At 46.5% G+C, this 20,748-nt stretch overlaps 2 protein-coding genes across 2 annotated transcripts in view; one reads left to right on the top strand and one right to left on the bottom strand.

Moving 5' to 3' along the window:
• Nucleotides 1-15,338, top strand: part of BMP6 (bone morphogenetic protein 6) — a 158,493-nt gene extending 143,155 nt beyond the window's left edge. The window contains exons 5-7 of the mRNA XM_023221165.3: nucleotides 12,735-12,811; nucleotides 13,633-13,743; nucleotides 13,835-15,338. Coding sequence (XP_023076933.2) covers nucleotides 12,735-12,811; nucleotides 13,633-13,743; nucleotides 13,835-13,984 — 338 coding nt within the window. The 3' untranslated portion in view covers nucleotides 13,985-15,338. The remainder of the gene's footprint in view (nucleotides 1-12,734; nucleotides 12,812-13,632; nucleotides 13,744-13,834) is intronic.
• The window catches only part of TXNDC5 (thioredoxin domain containing 5), a 29,460-nt gene continuing 23,855 nt past the window's right edge, over nucleotides 15,144-20,748 (bottom strand). The window contains exons 8-10 of the mRNA XM_023221167.2: nucleotides 19,433-19,515; nucleotides 17,885-18,014; nucleotides 15,144-16,826 (exon numbers count right to left, since the gene is read on the bottom strand). Of these exons, the coding sequence (XP_023076935.1) occupies nucleotides 16,704-16,826; nucleotides 17,885-18,014; nucleotides 19,433-19,515 (336 nt within the window). The 3' untranslated portion in view covers nucleotides 15,144-16,703. The remainder of the gene's footprint in view (nucleotides 16,827-17,884; nucleotides 18,015-19,432; nucleotides 19,516-20,748) is intronic.

The following is a 20,748-nucleotide window of genomic DNA, read 5'->3' as shown; positions in this document are numbered from 1 at the left end:
TTCTTACCAGCCTGCTGCCCTTATAACACCTGTCCTCAGGTTCTGTAGCTCCAGTTTGGTGGTCTCCTTCTACTTGCTATCATTCACCCTCTTTTATGGTAGCTCTCACGTGGAGTTCACTATTTCATCTTCTGGGGGACTGTGATACCACTTGGCCAATCCATGACAAGGTCCATGAACAAATGGCCTTGAAGTTCCACTGGGTGATTCTAAATTTTCATTTGGCTAATTTTCCAGGATCTTTCCAAGACCTCTCTTGAGACGGTATAGCTAATGCAATTTCAAGTCAGCCAGTAAGTCTGAAGTCTGCTCTGCTGCTGCTGCTGTGATGCAGAATTGGTCTTTGTTTTGATAGATGACAGTTTGGAAACATCTGCACTTTAATGATTCCTGTGAAATTGGAGTAGTCGCTTTCAGTCTTGATGTTTATGTTGTCCCTACCAGCTCTGCCAACCGTCTATGACTCAGCAGCCTCTTGAGACCCTATCTGTCCTTTAGAATGAGTCTGCCATTGCACTAATGCCACCTGTTAGCATTTCTTTTTTGTTTGTTTTTGAGACAGAGTTTCATTCTTATTGGCCAGGCTGGAGTGCAATGGTGCCATCTCAGCTCACTGCAACCTCTTCCTCCCAGATTCCAGCAATTCTCCTGCCTTAGCCTCCCAAGTAGCTGGGATCACTGGCGTGCACCACCACTCCTGGCTAATTTTGTATTTTTAGTAGAGACGGAGTTTCACCATGTTGGTCAGGCTATCTCGAACTCCTGACCTCAAGTGATCCACTTGCCTTATCCTCCCAAGCTGTTGGGATTATACGTATGAGCCACCGCACCCGGCCAGCATTTCTTAGAGTAAGTTCTCCTTCCCTCCTTTTCCCACCCACCCAAACATGTATCTTTAAGGACCTTGGGGGAAAATGTGGCTCTAGTACATTCAGAGATTCTGCTGACCTTCTTCTTGATAGTTTATGTCTTCTGTCCTTTAAGCTTCCCGGTTAGAACCATTCAGTAGGCTTTCAGCATAAAGTAACCAGGATTCATCTCTTGCAAAACAACTGTTTGAGTAGTTTATTATAACTGTGCAATCTTCTGCTGTACATTTCAAGGAAAATCCAGCCCAGACCGGGAGTCCCATTGTTACAGTGTCCTCACTCTTTCACCATTAGCTTCCATGGGTTGGGGATAGCCAGAGCTGACTGGGTTGGTCCATCATGGACATTCAAAGCTTGGGAGGAATAGATGCGGCTCAGGACTGTAAACTAGCAGTTTATCGTTCTCCAGGAAAGTTGGGAATTGTAATTTGTCATTGTGATCTTAAAGTTTTAGGGCCTGCAGCTTGGCTTGCAGATGTCTTGGTTAAGTAGGGCTTGGTTCAGGGCTTCCTATATGAAATCAACCCTTACTTCTCCATAGACATGGAGGACAGGCATGGCAAATAGTGATCTAAAAGTTAGAATCACCAAAAAGAAAAAGAAAAAAAAAGAATCAAAAGCTTCACTTCTATCATGCTCAACTCTCGTTCGAGGATAATGGCTATCAAAGAGTGAAACGGACTGGAAAGTTCCCTTCTACCTCCTCCCAAGGTTCACTCCTTGCAAATATGCAAATGGCAACAATTCTGAAAGGCAATAAGAAGAGGCTTATGCAGGTACCGTGAGATGCCTAAGTCGTTCCCAATCATTGCCAACCCTGGGAGGGCACTGGGGCCAGGAGACTCAGTCTGGGAAGTGGCAGAGAGTATAGAAGGTGTTTAGAGCACAGAGAGTCATAGAACTAGGTCTTCAAAGGAAACCTTTGTCTACTTGTAGGACAGTTCCATATTCTTTTAGAATCAAGACAAAGGCTAAAAAGAGACCAGAGTCCCGCCCAGATTAAATGGGGCCTTATGAGATCCTAAAATCTCCTGGAGCAAAACCAAAAATTAGGGCCTCGCTCTTGCTTCTCAATGTTGACCATCCAAGTTATAAACAAAATCTAGACTCTGAAAATCAAACTGTCCATCCCCACCCCAACCCCATCAACTGTTAGGAGATTATCGACACCAGAAATCAAAACCCCAGTGTGGTCCCGGGCCTCCCATAGTGTCGGTGACACAAGGAGCTGGCACCTGCCGCGCACTCCTCAATGGCTGTATTGATTCTGCTGGGAAAGTGGGAGCGAGAGGCTTGCTTTGGATAAGATGGAGCCGATAAGGCCCAGAGATATGGAAAGAGCAGCCAGGCCCATGAAGACAGAGGTGCCGCTTTAACAGCCTCTATGTGGCCCCTACCCTTGTCATTCTAGGAGAGAAGGGAAATTAAAGTAGTGAATTATTCCCTCTAAAAAACAAGTTTCCTTTGGAAAGAGTCTGCAGCCTGAGCTCAGGAAAGCTAGGAAATACATGTGGAGCATGCCGCTTTGTCCAGCCCCCTGCTGTGCTGGTATTTTCTTGGCTGTGTGTGACCTGCTGAGTGGGGACACCCGGCTGAGCTGGCAGGGCTTGTGGGGTCAGCCCAGGGCAACCCGAGTGGCCCCTCTGCAGAAGCCCTGGTGAGGAGACGGCTCCCTGCCCACCTCTCTCCCTCCTTCTCACCTGCTTTCTGTGGTGTCCCTGACATTCTCTCTTCTGCCTTTGTTTCCCTTCTCCCTGTCTTGCCCTTTGTTTCTCTCTCCTCCTCTACTGAAGTTGCAAAGCACAGCAGGCAGGGTCACTGGGACCCAGGCTGGTTCTGGCTGCCGTGACTCAGGCGCACCTACCCTGGGAGCCCCAGGCTTGCTGCAGCGCCCTCGTCCCATCATGCTCAGCAGCAGCTGCATGGTGGCCCTCCAGCCCCGCAGTGCAACCTCCCCGCACAGTGCCTGTCTGAGAGTCAGGATAGTGGCTGCACCCTTGCCTTCTCCTCTGGGTCTCATACCTGTGGGACTCTCCTGGCCTCCATTGCCAGGGGAGCCTGCCTGTCACTGGCCCGTCATGGCGTATAGAGATGGAGCTTCAGAGCTAAACAAACAGTGGGCTCCTTTGCACTTCGCTGTGTGCGTGGCTCTTCAGGAGGGCCAGATAAAAAGGATGCTGGATGGAAGTAACCCAGATGTTATCCTTAGTGTGGGGTATGACCCCTGCATTGGGGGTATAGGCAATGTGTACAGTGCATGTGCTGCTGCCTGGGGACATGGCTTCTGTGCGGAAGTCCCAGCCCAGCTAGCCACCTTCTGTTGGGGCCAAGGGTGCCCTGTCCTCACTGCGCTGGATGAGAGAGCTGCTCTGCAGTTTTCGGTTTGCCTTGGGACGATTAGGATGCCCTGCCCCGTCACTGTCACATGGGCCCAGACAGCCTTCCCATTTGTTTTCTCCTGTAGAATGTCTCCTCAGTCACCACAGGGGAGCCAAGGACTTAAGGTTGGGGAGCAGAGGCTGTCAGCAAGGAAGCTGATTGTCAGGGCCAAGGCCCAGCAACTGAGATGGGAACTCCCCAGCAGAACTGAGCGGACTGTAGGAGCTCAGCAGAGCCTGTGTGGAATGTGCACCTGCAACAGGAGGAACAGGGGCAGGAAGATGCTAGAGGACAGAGAAAGGGGATCAGCCAGAGGCGTGTGTGCTGGGAGCTGCAGCATTTACCCGTGATGGCCCCCAGGAAGGGAGCTATGCCCCTCCACCACCACCCTCAGAACAGGACTCTCAGATGTGAAAGCTCAGTTGTGTCTCAAGGACAAGGAGATTCCATCACTGTGTCCTCCCTCCCATCCATCCGCTGGACTCCAGAAAAATGCACCTCCGTGTGGCTCCTTTCAAGTTGGCCCCCACCCCCTCCCAGGTGTACTGGCTCCCAGGTAACCTGGAGGAATGACAGATAATGAAAGACGCACTGGGGCTTGGGAGAGGGATGTCAGAGCCATGGCCGGACCTGATGCTTTATTCCAAGATGCATTCTGGATTGGAACACGCTGGTCTTTTATGGTAGAATACAGCAGGTACTTCCACACGGTCCCGCCATTGGGAATGGATGGGACACTTACACCTATTTCTCTACCACTGATTTCATTGTGCAGAAGGCCTGAATGACATGCAAGCTTCCCTTGGCAAAGTATTGGAAAAATGAAGGCTAAGTATTGGAAACATAAAGGCTTCGTAAAGGACATGCTTTGGGCACCACAGCTGGGACCTCTCTGCCCAACCCTGTTCTCCTTCTGAGGGGGATGGTGCCTGTCTCTGCCACCTTCTTTTGCACTACAGATCATGGAGATTCTTGCTGAAGAACTTTCCTTAGGGGAAACAGGCATGTCTGTCTTGGACCATTTTTTTTTTTAAAAAAGAAACAGGTCTCGCTCTGTTGCCAGGCTGGGAGTGCAGTGGCACGATCTCAGCTCACTGCAACTTCTGCCTCCCAGGTTCAAGCAATTCTCCTGCCTCAGCCTCCCGAGTAGCTGGGACTACAGGCATGTGCCACCATGACCATCTAATTTTTTGTATTTTTAGTAGAAACAGGGTTTCGTCATGTTGATCAGGCTGGTCTTAAACTCCTGACCTCAAATGATCCACCTGCCTCGGCCTCCCAAAGTGCTGGGATTACAGGCGTGAGCCACCACACCCGGCCTGTCTTGGATCTTTAGAGTTCATCTCCATCCCCGGAGGGAGTTTTAGAAGCTTCCTGTATGATGGGCCCCACTTACCTGTCCCACACTGTGAGATGAAACCCATTTAAAGCTCATGTCCAAAGCCATTTTTTTCCTACAAATTGTGTGTGTGTGTGTGTGTGTGTGTGTGTGTGTGTTGAGGGGTTATAAAGGAAAGCAGAATGTTTTATCATGGTTTTTGCTTCAGTGGCTTTAGGACAAATTAAAAGTCAACTCTGGTGCTAGAAAGAAAAAAAACTTCCACTTAAAACCCGTGTTCAAATATCTGTAATGTTCATTTGGAGAAGAGAGGAAGGATTTGGGCTTTTTAATACTAAGTGTACCTGAAGGTTTCCCTATGGAAGCAGTTTATTAAAAGGGACAGAAACCTGTGCTGCTAAAGGCAATTAACATCTGATATATTCAAAGCTCAAAAGTCTTTGGCAAGGGGAATGTTTCTCCCTGCGTAAGAGCAGGCCACGGAGTTCCCTTCTGCTTATGGAAGGAATCCGTCCTGGGGGGCTTTTATGATTGTTGGATTTTGTCATCTGTGTCACCTGATCTCTCAACAGTTTTTTGCCCAAACCCACCTATGGCTGGGCCCTGCTTGTCCAAGTTGCCCTGGATAAGCACCTGGGGCCTTGTCTTGAGTGGGAAGATCGCCTCGGGGCAGCTGGTGCCCCTGCCCTCGAGGGGGACCAGATTTCATTGTGCGTTCAACTTTGAAAAAGCCAGATCCCTTGAAAATGTCTCTCAGAACCAATACTGGGCCTTGACTGCAGCTGTGTCTGGGGCTGCTGGAGAGCCTTGGTGTCCCAAGACAGACTTGGTGTCTCAATAGGGCAATGGTACTACCTGTGTGTGAGCCTGTTGTCTAGAGGGCAGCGGTTCCAGTTCTGGTGTCACAGGTGCACGTGGACAGCCAGAGGCCTGATCTCAGTGACTTTGACTCATGGGTCTGGGATTGGGCTGAGAACTCTGCACTTTAGAGAAACTCCCTGATGATCCCCAGTATTTGGCATAGGCCACCCACAAGTCACACACTGAGAGTTCCTGTCCCGGCAGCGGGGGAGGCTCCTCTGTCTTGGGTCTGCTTCTCTGATTTTTGGTTTGTTGCCTCTCTCTAGCTCTCTCACTTTCTTACTCTGCCCTGCCCTTGACTGGTGAACCCACTGGGGCAAAGCTGTGTTACCTCCCTTTGTCCCACTGGAGTGACCATGTTCCTGTTGAATTGTCACCACATACATTTCCCCTCTTCAGCCCATTCATCAAAACCAATACCAAGGGCAGTGGGAATGAGGGGAAAGTTTTTTCTGTAATCTGTCAATCTGTTAAAAGAAAAAAAAAAGGTGTGTCGGTGTCATTCCATGCAGAACCCAGGGTACCGACCCTGAGTTGCAGACACAAGTCTTCTGAGGAGCGTCAACCTTCACAAATATTTATATGTTCTTTGCCAGCGCTTAACATGGAATTATGAGGAAATTTAAGCATGGCTCGAGAGTATCTGTAGGAAGAAAAACAGGAGAGTTGAATTCCTCCCTTTCCTCTCTCTGGCCCTGATCCTTACTTAACAACAAAAATGCCAGTGTCTGGCTCTAAAAGAAATAGCTGTTCTTACAGAGAAGGTTCTCTTTGTTGAGCGTTGGAGAGAGTCAGATCAACAGCAAGTTCACAGAAACCCAGAACTGCTAGTGAAGTTAGAAGCAAAGCCCTTTGACTATGTCATCTTGGTTCCATCCAGCAGAGAAAGAAACTGGAAGTCCAGACATAACGTGGTGGTCTCTGCCTGTGTTCTGCCAGCAATTCTTCAACACCGATTAAGTGTCCTACAATTCAATCCAATTCTTTTTTATTTTTTTGAAACAGGGTCTTGCTCTCTCACCCAGGCTGGAGTATGATGGCATAATCAGGGCTCATTGCAGCTTCAACCTCCAGGGCTCAAACAGTCCTCCCATCTTAGCCTCCCAAATAGCCAGGACCACAGGCACACACCACCATGCCCAGCTAATTTTATATTTTGTAGAGACATGGTCTATATTGCCCAGGCTGATCTCAAACTCCTGGGTTCAAACGATCTTCCCGCCTTAGCCTCCAATAGTGCTGGGATTACAGGGATGAGCCGCCACATCTGGCCTCAGTTCACTTCTGATGAGAGCCACCTGGAGTTAGTCTAACCACAGACCCAAGTTAAAGGGCAAGGTCCCCAAGGAGACTGCTTTCATTACACCAGGCACAAGTGAGGTCCGCAGGGCAGCCATGCTTCTGTCTGTCTTGCCTACAAATTTGGGAGTTCACATGACCGCCCTTCATGTTTAATAATTTGCTGGAACAATTCACAGAACTCAAGAAAGTGCTATACTTACAATCATAGTTTTATTATAAGGGGTATGACTCAGGACCAGCCGAATGAAGAGACTCTTAGGCAAGGTCAAGGGGATAGGCATGGGTGGGTGGAGCTTCCACACCCTTTTGGGTACACTGTCCTCTTCAAACATCAGTATGTTCACCAACCTGGAAGCTCCACTGAGCCTCGCTGTCTAGAGTTTTTATGTGGGGTTTACTTGCTCTGCACAACTGAATCATTGGCCACATGATTGAACTCCATCTCCTGCCCCCCAGAGGCCAGGCTAAGCCAAAGTTCCAACCCCCTAATCCTGTGCTTGGTTTTTTTGGTAACTAGCCCCCATCCTGAAACTAATGAGGCCCTGGAGAGTGTGTGGGGCTCACCGTTTAAAATCTAGGGCCTCAAGAGCATAACAAAGACACTCAGGAAAGTCCAAGGGTTGTCAAAGCTTGGTGCCAGGAACTGGGGACAAAGACCAGATATATTTATTATTTTCACACTGCCCATGTCTGCTTGATCTTGGAAAGAAAGTTGGTTGTAGAAATCTTTGCTTTTTACATGACCAGATGGTGCCAAGATGGGCTTCATGGAGATTTTGGTCCCTAGCACAGAGAGGGTATTTTGGAGAAAGCTTACTTCACAAGCAGAATGAGGTTGGATGGGGAAAATTCCAGACTCAGACTGGAAATAGTGTGATCATGCAGTTTATCATCTAACCCAGGACACCTTTAAGAGCGCAGGATGTTAGGACCTTGGGGTCTTCAGGCAAACCCCGCTGCACCCATCTGGTGGGAAAGGAAAGAGTGAATGGAAGACTGATGGAGGAGGGGGCGGGTAGTTAGGAGGGCCAGGCCTGGCAGTACCACACATCCCTTCTTCCCCACATTCATGGGCAGAATCCAGGCACATGGCCACACCTAACTGCAGTGGGAAATGTCGTCTGGCTGTGTGCTCAGGAGGTTGATAGAGGATGTAGGTTGCTAATAAACACGTTGCAGTCGCCACATGGTTGTTCCTGGAATATGTGAAGCAGGCTGCTTCCTCGGGGCCTCCACATTGTCACTCACACTCGAGGAAATTCTCTCACCCCAGATGGCCTCGTGCCTCACTCCCAGGCTCCTCCTTTGCTTAGAAGATACCTTAACAGAAAGACAAGACCAGGTGAGGTGACTCACACCTCTAATCCCAGGTCTTTGGGAGGCTAAAGCAGGAAGATCACTTGAGCCCAGGAGTTCAGGACCGGCCTAGGCAACGTAGAGAAACACCATCTATATAAAGTATTTAAAGAATTGGCCGGGTGTGTGATGTACACCCAACTACTCGGAAGGCTGAGTTGGGAGCATCACTTGAGCCCGGGAGGTGGAGGCTGCAGTGAGCCATGATCACACCACTGCACTCCAGCCTGGGTAACAGAGTGATACCCTGTCTCAAAAAATTTTTTAAAACCCACAAAAACAAAAAAAATCCAGACAAGCTTGTCAACACTATGTGAGATAGCACACTGCCACTCTGCACTCTCTGTGCCCTAACTATTGAGTAATAACTTAGCTAGTCGGGGTTTTTACTAGTCAGAATTTTCCAGAGAAACAATCAATAGGATATATAGAGAGATATATATAGGAGGATATTTATTATGGGAATTGACTCAGGCAATTATGGAGGCCAAGAAGTCACATGAGCTGTTGTCTGCAAGCTGGAGAACGAGGAAAGCGGGTGGTGTAATTCAATCTGAGTCCAAAGGCTTGAGAACCAGGCAAACCAATGGTATAAGTCCTAGTTGGAAGTCAAAGCCCTGAGTACTGGGGAGGGCTGCTGGTGTAAGTCCTGAAGTCCAAAGCCCTGGGAACTGGGAGCACTGATGTCCCAGGGCAAGAGAAGACAATGACCCAGCTCAGTAAAAGAGAATTTGCCCTTCCTCTGTCTTTTTGTTCTCTCTGGACCCTCAACAGAGCACATGATACCTACCCATGTTGGTGAGGGCAGGTCTACTTTACTCAGGCTACTGACTCAAATACTTATTTCTTCCAAAAGTACCTTCACAGACACACCCAAAAATAATGTCTTACCAGTTGCCAGGCTCAGTAGCTTACACCTGTAATCTCAGCACTTTGGGAGGCCAAGACAGGAGGCTTACTTGAGGCCAGGAGTTCGAGACCAGCCTTGGCAACATAGCGAGTCCCCATCTCTACGTGACAAATTAGCTTGTTATGGTGGCCTGTTCCTATAGTCCCAGCTGCTTGGGAGGCTGAGTGGGAGGATCACTTGAGCCCAGGAGGTCAAGTCTGCAGTGAGCCGTGATGGTGCCACTGTGCTTCAGCTTGGGTGACTTAGCAAAACCCTGTTGCAGAAAAAGATGTTTTATCAGCTATGCGGTCTTTCCATAGTCCAGTCAAGTTGATACAAAATTAACTATCACTGTGCTCTAGATTGCACGCAGTAGAAGCAGACTCTAATGAAAGAGAAAAATAAGGATACCAGGGAACTTACCCAATCAACAAAAAGGCTGGAGACTTAAATTCAGGAAATCAAGGCTCAGATCTAGTCACAGGACAATGTGCTTTGGATCCCACCAATGGGGTCATCACCCTAGATACTGGCTGCCATTCTACCCATTCTTGATTTCACCTTAGAGTCACTCCCTCAGGTTATATACTGCAGGGTGGAGACATTTGATTGGCTTTAATGAAGTCATGAGTCCATACTTCAGATGCTAGGGGACAAAGAGGGGAGCTATCTGTCATGGGAAATGATGCTAGGGGACAAAGAGGGGAGCTATCTGTCATGGAAAATGATGCTAGGGGACAAAGAGGGGAGCTATCTGTCATGGGAAATGGGGCTCTGAATCCCTCCTATCTAGGTATTCCCTCATGTGGGAAGTGTTCCTGAAAGCTGGGTAGCAAATGCAGTAAATATCCACTACAGCTGGGTATGGAATTCTTGATTGATGGCATCATTTTCATATTATTTAATTTTTTAATGTGTATTTTTGTTAAGTTTGCTATCTAATTTGTGTTTATTTGTAAATAATTTTTATCTCTGGGTTGCTTTTAAGATTTTATGTGTTTGATATAGTTTCACTAGATGTGGCTAGATAAGAATGTATCTGATCTACTTGGAACTCACAGGGCCTTTTCAACTTAAAGATGTTTGCCTTTCTTTAGTTCTAGAAAATTCCCGGTCATTATGTCTTCAAATACTATTACTCCCCAATTACTGTCTTCAGAAATTCCTATTAGAAATATGTTGGACTTTTCATTCTCTCTTCCATGTCTCTTTACAGAGAGAGAGTCATATGTTTTGGCCATTTGACTCTGTGGTATATTTGAAGAGATTTGAAGAGATTTCTTCAAATATACTGTGGGATTCTTTAATTCTGTCTTTAGTTGTGTGTAATTTGATGCTCATCTGTTTAATGTATTACTAATCTGTTAAGTAATCTGTTTAATCTGTTAATTAGACAACTAATGTTTAACCTGTTTAATCTGATTTTCAGTTATATCTAATCTGATTTCATTGTTATTTTCAGTGATTATAGTTTTTATAAAGTTCCATTTGACTCTATTTACAACTACCTGTTCTTTTTTCATGTTTTTTCCCTATAATTTTGCTCTAGGTTTCTAGTCCTCCTTTTCTTCCTTCCATTATTTTAGGTATTCTTCCTTTTTTTCTCTAGTTTTTGTTTGTTTTTAGTTTTGTTATTGTTTTGGTATTCTTCCTTTAGAGCTTAGTTCAGACGACTCTTATCCACAGTCTCCGGGGTCCTCTGGGTCCTCCCTTGCATTCCAGCCATACTCTTGTGAGACTTTGTGTGGTTGATTCATTTTTGTTCAGGGGTTCTTTTCAGTAGGAAGTTTCTGTCTCATGGTGATAAGCGGTTGATTGTGTTTTACTGAGAGTCCTTGTCCTGCATTATGAAAATTTCCCTCCAGGGCTTCTCTGGGATCCTTGAAGTTACAGGCAGGGTGGTTCTATTGGGTAACATAGGCAGGTGGAGAGGATGAATAAATTTAGAATTATAAACCATCTAAAAATGCCCAGCTCTTCTCCCAGTATAGGCCATTGGCCTGAGTTACTGTTTGTCCCTTTTCCTTAAAAAATCATGAAATCTGGTGGGGCACAGTGGCTCACACCTGTAATCTCAGCACTTTGGGCGGCTGAGATGAGCCGATCACTTAAGGTCAGTAGTTCAAGACCAGCCTGGCCAAGGTGTTGAAACCCCATCTCTACTAAAAATACAAAAAATTAGCTGGGCATAGTGGCTCACACCTGTAGTCCCAGCTACTCAGGAGACTGAGGTAGGAGAATTGCTTGAGCCTGAGAGGCAGAGGTTGCAGTGAGCCGAGATCGTGCCCTTGCACTTCAGTCTAGGTGACAGAGCAAGACTCTGTTTCAAAAAAAAAAAAAAGAAAAAAAATTTGCATGTTCTCTCCTGCTTGACTCAGGAAGACTGGGAGTTAGAAGTTAGAAAATCAAGTTCAAACAGGCTTTCAACAATTAGGTGACTTATTGGCTTATGTAGTTGAAAAGGGAAGGGATAGCCTGCAAATGACCTAGGCTCTTATACCCACTGACATCTCACATTAGATGACCTTTCTCTAAAGCCTTCTCCTTGCCTTTTATCCTTCCATCCTCTCTAGACCTCTCAAACACAACTTCAGATTGATGAATCCTTTAGAATCACAGCTCGAAATGTTGCTCTCCAGCTCAAAAGCCTGCAAAGGCTCACTTCGAGCCGCTGGTGGGAAGTCCGAAGCATTGTGGTTGGCCACCTAGGCCATTCATTTCTCCAGCTTTATCTCATCGGACCCTGCTTGACACATCCTTAAATCCATTCCAGCAGAACTCCTCTCTCTTCCTCTCACTCCCACTCTGAACTGTCCCTTCTCTGAAGGGACATTTGCCTATGGCCCTTGCCTATGTGCTATTTGCTATGGCCTTTGCCCGTAGCATCCATGTTCTGGTTTGTATTGGAGTTATTTGGTGTCTGTTTCACACCACCCCCTTGTTCACTAAGTTCTCGGAGGAGGGAAGCCATGTCCGACTTACCTTCTATTTGCCGTGGTGCCAGGCAGAAGGCACGTCACATAAGAATCGCTCCAGTGGGTCTCAGTGAATCGGGGCCCTCCCAGTGCTCTTGCTGGTGAATGAGTTAAGCCAGGCTAGCGGTTCCTGTGCTGCACAGGGTGGGTATGTGCACTTCAGCAGTCTCATGAGGAACCACTGGCTTAGTATTATTGCATTAGCACACAAGGGCTCAACCCTGGCAGTGAGGTGGTAGTACAGCCAGAGAGAGCATTGCCCCTGCACGGTGTCTCCCTCTCCTTCTTCTCCTGGTTAGGCCCCACTCCATCATTACTCTTCCTTCAGGATACTCTCCTGGCCTGGCAGCTGTCTTTAAAGTCCGTGGGCAGCTTCAAAATGGTCCCTGTTTGGACGGCAGCAGATCCTGCCTAGTACCATTGTCTGATCATGTGAATGAGACGCCTTCCCAGTCAGGCGCCTCCGGGGTATACCGGGCAAGTTCGCCCAGTCCTCCATAGGCCTTGCATGCAGCAGGGCTCATAACATACCTCTGTTGCTCAAAGGTGTCCAAGTCACCCTGTGTCCAGTACTGACCCCAGGGTAGACAAAACAGACTCCATAGGACATTCAAGCCAACAGTTGGGAACCTGATGTAGCTGTTGGGTGGCCACACTTGTGTCTAGGAGGCTGTCCTGAGCCCAGTACGGCGCCTGGCATGTGGCAGCCTCTCTATGAAGGAATTAATGAGTTGGTGGGTGTGTCTTTTGATCTCCTCCAACAGATTACAACAGCAGTGAATTGAAAACAGCTTGCAGGAAGCATGAGCTGTATGTGAGTTTCCAAGACCTGGGATGGCAGGTGAGTTCTCCAGACATGGAGGACAAAGGTCCTTTCTCAGCAGTTTACTCTCATCTGAATAGTGGCAGCCATCACCAAACACCCAGAGCTTGAAGGCTGAGCTGCTTCCTTCCATGGAAGTCCCGAGGAGCCCTCCCAAACACCCAGGTTCCTGGAGTGAGGCAGAGGAAGCTGAGTCTGTGGGGACCAAGCGCTCCAACACCTTCCTAGGGTGCCTGAGCTCTGTGATCCCTCAAAAATCAGTAGCCACATTTCCCAATACTCTTACCTCATCCTTTCAAAGCCCATAGGACATATATTTATTTGGGCATTTAAACGAATTTTAATTGAGACAGGGTTGGAAAAAGAATTAACTGATGGTTAACTCCTCCAATGGCTACAAACTGGCTCACCCAAACGATGCAGAAGCGCACACGTTTGCCCCATACCTGAGAGCCATCACTAGTTTGTAAGGAAGGCAGCAACTTTCATCATAGGTGGTGAGCAATAAAAGATAGCTTCCATATGCAGGTGGCACTACTTCCACAGGAGCACCGTGGGCTCCTGGAGGGGCTGTCTTGAGTCCAAGCACATATTGCTGGCAACCTACACGCTTCCAGGTAGCCGCTGAGGCCCTGTGGGCCTCTGCAAGGAGCGAGGGCTCTGGGGTCAGATCGACCAGGTTCACTTCCCAGCATTGCCAATCAAATTCCTAGGCCTTCCTGCATCTGTCTCCTTGCCTGTCCAATGTGAAAAATACCTTTTCACAGCATTCCTGAAAAGCACAAATAGCATGAGAAGCGCATGCTAATTGTTTCTTGCTTCCTTTGCATTAAATCAAGGACTGGATCATTGCACCCAAGGGCTACGCTGCCAATTACTGTGATGGGGAATGCTCCTTCCCACTCAACGCACACATGAATGCAACCAACCACGCGATCGTGCAAACCTTGGTGAGCTTTCGGAGACTGTTTTCTAAGTGGGAGTAAGCTGAGACCAGGTGTCACTTCTAAGGTACCTTTCTCCCCTTCTGTTTTGGAACAGGTTCACCTTATGAACCCTGAGTATGTCCCCAAACCGTGCTGTGCGCCAACTAAACTAAATGCCATCTCGGTTCTTTACTTTGATGACAACTCCAATGTCATTCTGAAAAAATACAGGAATATGGTTGTAAGAGCTTGTGGATGCCACTAACTCGAAACCAGATGCTGGGGACACACAGTCTGCCTTGGAGTCCTAGATTACATCTGCCTTAAAAACACAGCAGCACAGCTGGAGGTGGGATGAGACTTGGAAACTTTCTCACGCCAGTGCCTTATTACCCAAGAAGATTTTAAAGGACCTCATTAATAATTTGCTCACTTGGTAAATGACGTGAGTAGTTGTTGGTCTGTAGCAAGCTGAGTTTGGATGTCTGTAAAGTCCGGTAACTGCACAAACCACCGTGACGCTCTTCCTCCCCTCCTTCCCCAAAAACCCACCAAAATTAGTTTTAGCTGTAGATCAAGCTATTTGGGGTGTTAGTAAATAGGGAAAATCATCTCAAAGGAGTTAAATGTATTCTTGGTTAAAGTATCAGCTGGTTCAGTACTGTCTATCAAAGGTAGATTTTACGGAGAACAGAAATTGGGGAAGTTGGGGGAACGCCTCTGCTCAGATTTCATTCCCAGGAAGTTCCATTTCACACATGACCCACAGCCCAGGCCACAGCCAGGGCTCCATGGGGCGCCTTTGTCTCAGTCATTGCTGTTGTATGTTCATGCTGGAGTTTTGTTGGTGTGAATATATACTTATTTCTGCCAAAACATGCCATTTCTACACCTCAATCCTCCATTTGCTATACTCTTTGCTAGTACCAAAAGTAGACTGATCACACTCCGAGGTGAGGCTGCAAGGGGTGTGTAACACGTGAAGGCAACGCTGCACCTCTTCTTTATCAGAACGGTTCTTTGACCAGCACATTAACTTCTGGACTGCTGGCTCTAATATCTATTTCAGTAAAGCGGTTCTCTGCCTGTTTACTATACAGCATACCATGCCACAGGTTAGAACCAACAAAGAAAAGAAAATGAGGGTGCCCAGCTTATAATAGCGATAGGGGGATAAGAGTGCTGTTTATGAACTGAAATCATGATTTCCTTTGCAGAAAGTGAGGCTCGGATCAAATTTTAGAATATTTTCTAAATGTCTTTTTCACAATCATGTACTGGGAAGGCAATTTCATACTAAACTGATTAAATAATACATTTATAATCTACAACCGTTTGCACTTACAGCTTTTTTTGTAAATATAAACTATAATTTATTGTCTATTTTATATGTTTTGCTGTAACACTGAAGACCAGACTTTTTTAAAAAAAGAGTTTATTTAGAAAGTATCATAGTGTAAACAAACAAATTGTACCACTTTGATTTTCTTGGAATACAGGACTCGTGATGCAAAGCTGAAGCCACTCTTGACAGTTGTGCTTCTCTAGGAGGTTGGGGATTTTTTAAAAAAAGAATTATCTGTGAACCACACATGATTAATAAAGATTTCCTTTAAGGCAGAGGTTGGTTGAGATGCTGCTGTTATCTTCTGCCTCAGACAGTATACGTGGTCTTGTTTCTAAGATTCCTACCACCAGTTACTTTGGGCCAAGTATCCACATCCCCTTGCGTGTGGGAGGTGGGTGAAGGGTGTTGGACGCAAAGTGGTTATTATGGGAAGTAGTTCGATGGTAAAAGGACAAACACCTATCTTAGAGCTTAGTCCTGTAAGGGCTTATTCCCGAAGGAGACAGTAAAAGTGTTTAATCATAAGGGTAGCATGACACTGGCATCAACAGCTGCCACAGCCGTGCACACCAGGGCCAGAGCAGTCCCGCTGACATCTGTCTTTGGTCTTGAGCTCAAATGCATCCCATTCTTCATACATTAGAAGGTCGACCTCCTTGAAGCAGACCAAGTATAGCAAGCCTCTAAAAGGACTACTGAGGAACAGAATCCGAAACTCTAGTTAGGACACTTCAACAGGGCTGCAGAGCCTCCCTGGACACCCAGGCCTGGGAAAGCCCCTCTGGTCTTGTCGCCCCAGGTGACAAATAATACAACTCCTTGTGGAATTTTCCATGCCTACCCTTTCTAAGGAAGACATCCAATCTTACAGTTCATGTGGACTCTGGCTTCGTGTTAACAGGATGAACTAAAGAAACGTTTCACCCCATGAGAAACAGAGGGATCCCTGAACAGTAACTGATTTGACAAGTATGGACACGTAAAGTTATGGCATCAGCATTCTCTTACTCAGGCACAGTCAGAAGTAACGCTGCTTTCATTATGGCTAACCTCTCACATTGAGAGAAGTATTCACAGAAACAGAAGCTCCAGCAGTGGCCATGAAGGTATCTTCCAGAGGTGTGGGGTTCTGCATTTAAATCTGCTCCATGCTACAGACCAACCACAGTACTGAGTCAACTGTGACCTTAAGATCAGAGGAACGGCAATACTGCCACAAGGCCACCTTTCCAGAATTCGTGGGCAGTTAAACTATGCTTTGGATGTGCTTTCTTTCACCAAAATCACTCAACTCAGGAGCCAAAAATAGTCCAGCAATTTGATTTCCCTCAACTCTATTTCAGTCTCAAAGGAAACCATTTAAATTTCATCAAGAGAAGGTCAAAGGGGCTATATCGCCACTGAAAATATTTAGTTTACACAGTGACCATGAGTTACACATTTACTTGGAGAAACTTAGTAAAGAATTTGTAGAGTGTGTTGGCTTGGAACACACACACACAAAGAAGATACCACACGCTTAGTATGTTCTGCTTTCTGAACAGCCACCGCCGGGAACCCAGTGGCCTCTGTGGGACTGAACTCCTAAATGCGGGGTGCAGGAGCCGGGCAGGAGAGGTGACCTCCAACTGCGTTTCTAGAGTTCGTCTTTCGCTTGGCCCAGGACAAAGCGGTGTAACGAGTCAAGGTCTCTGCCTCCACTGTGCTCGCTGACTTTCTTCCCTCCTCGGAAAAGCAACAATGTGGGGTAGCCTCGTACCTTAAACCAGAAAAAAAAAAAAGTTTGCAAACCAGCGGTCCAGATCACATACAAAGTGCTTCCTAAATAAAACCAGATACACTCCTACTGTCGTGGCTGGAAAATTCTGTGGCTAATTTTTAAAGGTATATATTCCACTAAAAGAGGAGCAGACTGTTTAGAAAGCAAAGCCGTGGGGCACTTCTGAATTCAAAATGACATCATTAAAGATCAGCATCAAAGGAACGATTTTACCCTAAAGTAGACCCTTTCAGTCTTTACTGTGCCACAATCACCTGCGGATCTGGTGAAGATGCAGATTTGGATCCAGCAGGCCTGGGAGTCTGCATTTCCAGCGACCTCCCTTGCGATGCCCTGGTGGTCTGCAGACCAGACCATGAGAGCAAGATCCTCTTCAGGATACATTTTTCAGTTGCAGCTCGTTTCTAAGAATTTTAGGGCACAAGAAACAACTGGTATCTTTTAATGATAAGGACACTATGGGTTACGTCTATTCTCCATCTAAAAGGCTCCAAAAGTGTCTGAATAACACAAAAGGAGAAATAAAAATGACAAATCTTCCAGGCCATCAGATTGTGCTAACAGCTTGGAATGAAGGCAGTAGTTAACCCAAGCCCAGCACCGTTTGCTGGCATGGCCCTTTCAGAAAGGAGGGTATGTTGAAATGATTCTGAGATTCAGCCCCTGCATTTTAGAATGCTGGCTTATGTGTGAAAAATGAGCGACTCAGGTATTTATGGCGTAGGCTACAGACCACTGGTCAATCATCAAGAGTAGTGGTGTGGGAAGCCCCCCAGTCTATGGTGTGGGGTCTGTTACTTCATGGCCTTATACTCAGACAGCAAGGCCTGAAAGCCTGCACTGAAACATGGATACTAAGTAAAAAGTGGGTGGAGAAGAATGCCTTTCCTTTGAGAGAGGATCTCTTTTGCTTCTCAAAACAACTCAAAGGGACATAAAAGCCACATTGTTGAGAAGATGAGGGCAGAGTGAGTGACCGTGGTTGAGGCACAGTTCCCTCGGGATCTGCTCCCATAAGCATCCATCCGAGCACCCACCGAGTACTTGCTGCAAATGCTCCGTTCAGCAGTGCAGTCTACTTCAGCGATCTTGACCCCCGCCAGGCCAGGGAATTCCTTTCTAGAGAGTTCCTCCCAAGTAGGAGCCAGATTCTTACAATGACCACACCTAGGAAGAGAAAAAGGACAGCTTGTTGAAATCCTGGGTCGAGATCATTCACCTACACTTGGCTGCCAAGACAAGCCCTGTTTCTTCTGTATGGGACAGATGACAATTGCCTAGAAATCTGTAAAATACCAAATTCTCCCGCTGGGCGCACATTAACTCTTCCTCCTCCTCCCATGCCAAACGAAGAACCCCAAAGTTGATCCAAGGTAGACTTTCAGACAACGTGACAGAAGCAAGCCAGTCTGAAAACAAGTTGAGATTCTGAGACCATTCCCATGCCATGGTCAACTGCACTAACTGGTTTATGAAAGCACCAGGAGCAGAGGAACAGGGAAGACAGCAGATGCCACACAATTTCTAAAAAAGTCACTTGAATGCCAAAGACATTTTAGATTTGATCGCTTGGGGTCTCAGAATTTCAAAACCATTTTAAGGCCTCCTTGGTACTTCAGCCATCTGGGGTGAGCATCAAGGCCATGACTAAGTTTGGTTCAAACCCTCCCTTCTACCTGACTCTGTTCCCTTGTCTCTTCTGACCCCCTCCTGCCGTATAGATGGCTCCCCTTCAGCCAAAGGGGATCCTCTTTCTTGATACTTGATCTATGGAGCTTTAGGTTTTTAAAAGTTGAAAATGATTTGAAAGGCATCGCTACGGTTCGTTTGAGTCCTGTGCTTATTTTTACCCCTACGGTTAGTTTCTCAGGAATATGTGGAGCGTAACAAAAAGAAAAGTGGCGCCTTTATCATGTTTAGATAAAGAATTTAATGTTGTCCTAAATACTCTGCTTTTCCAAATGGATTGTTTTATTTGTGAAGACAAAAAGTTACTCCCATTTTTCAGCTGAGGGAACTGGGGTTCAAAGGAATTAAAGGACATTCACGGTAAGTCTTAGAACCAAGGTTGTCTGGATCTCACACTATCTGCAATCCACTTCTGCTCTGGTCTCCGAGACCATGTGGCATGCAGGTTCAGCAAACTGCGTAGCATACTGCATGGCTCTAACAGACTCTACTGGATTTCTCTACAAAAGAAATCTGACTACTTAAAAGAACCGAGGAGCAAAACTACATCATGACACTCATTGTTTCGCCAAAAAAAAAGGCCATCTATTTGGAAAAGTGCAGATACCACAAAACTGAATATGGCCATCATAATTTGCCTCAATTTTTATGTTTTCTCCAAAGTTGATAGAACTTTACATTAGCCTCATTCTCCATATATAATTAAAGCCACTGAAGTTTAACGTATCTGAATATAGGAGCATAATAACAGTTCCTTATTTCCTACAACATGACCTACATGTAAATGCAACACGTGCCCACCATTGAGTCTGGAGGGGTGGGAGATGAGCTGGAAAACATGGTGTGACTTCTTAGTACACATGGACAAAGTAGTTTCTAATTAAAGAGCCACTTACCATGGAGCATAAAACTTGATGAAGGTTATTCCTTCTGCAATGGTGTCATCGAAGTTATTTTCAGTGAGTGCCAACACAGTGCCCTTCAAGGGAGGGAAAAGCCACAGTTCAAGTACATCCCTTAAAGTTGAGCAGGGCCATGCTTTGGGATTGCAGATACACGAATCAGTAATTTTTTAAAAATGCCATTATGCAGGCTCCAAAGTCACAAAGAAATACCTACACAATCTGCATTTCATAGGCTATATACAAAGGGAGGCTGGCAGCCTCTGAAGGGCAGAGAGATCAATACAAGTCCCTGGGTCCCAAGGCTGGGAGATGAGGTGAGGAGGTAGCTGGACACTGTATGGGGGTGGTGGGGGCAGGGGCTGTCTTTTGGGGATGAGGCAGGTTGAAAACTCCCAGGCCACTGTTCTGACAACGCTCCAGGGCTCTATGGTGTGGACCAGGCAGCCCTGGGTGTCCGACACTTGAGTCTGCACCTCTAGGCTTGGAGTCTCTAGAACACCCACTGAAGTCTGATCCTCAGCTGCTTTTCTCACTGGCCACCCTGTTCTCCTAACACCCTTTTTGACATCCTCTCTACGCAACAGAAAGAACCGAGTTACAATAGCACAGGCAATGATAGGTGTTTTATATTGAACATACAAATGGAAAGCAGCCTGTTCTAAGTCAATGTGAAAAATGTTGATGGACGCTCTGGCTGGAGAATTTAAGGGAAAGGTGCTACATGGTAGTCTGCTTTAAAGCCATTCTCCCTTGACAGTTCTTTACAGAATGACGTCTATGTGTTTCTCCAAAAATGGACCTGTGATTCTCTCCAGAGAGCAGGAATGGGATGATTTATCATGTGGCTAAGTGTACCAGGGCTGCTCCATTTGAATCTGGCATCGAGTAACATATGTCAGTGACGGAGGCCAAGCGGGGCCATTGTGGAACACTACCATCTTTATGTCCAGAAACATGACGCCGCACGCACTGAAAAGACCCACTTCATGGTGGAAAACTGTATTATAAATAGAAATGGTGCTGTGATGAAAACATCCACGGTATATAATTATACTCAATTTGGGATGACCTTCGTAACCACCATGACACATATACTCCTCTAACATATGTGGTCCTAACAACTACAAAACCAGCTGCTTACTTTTTCAACCAAAATATCAACTTTTAAACAACACTCAGGTCATCCCTGACCTACAAGAGTCCAACTAGGGATGAGGCTGTGGGGGTGAGGAGGGCTGTGGGGTGAGGAGGGCTGTGGGGTGGAGGGCGGTGTGGGGGGAGCTGGGGGGGTGGGTAGGGGGGCGGGG

The sequence above is a fragment of the Piliocolobus tephrosceles genome, chromosome 5 (assembly GCF_002776525.5).
Source record: "Piliocolobus tephrosceles isolate RC106 chromosome 5, ASM277652v3, whole genome shotgun sequence".
NCBI lineage: Eukaryota > Metazoa > Chordata > Mammalia > Primates > Cercopithecidae > Piliocolobus > Piliocolobus tephrosceles.
This window is presented reverse-complemented; position numbering and strand designations above follow the sequence as displayed.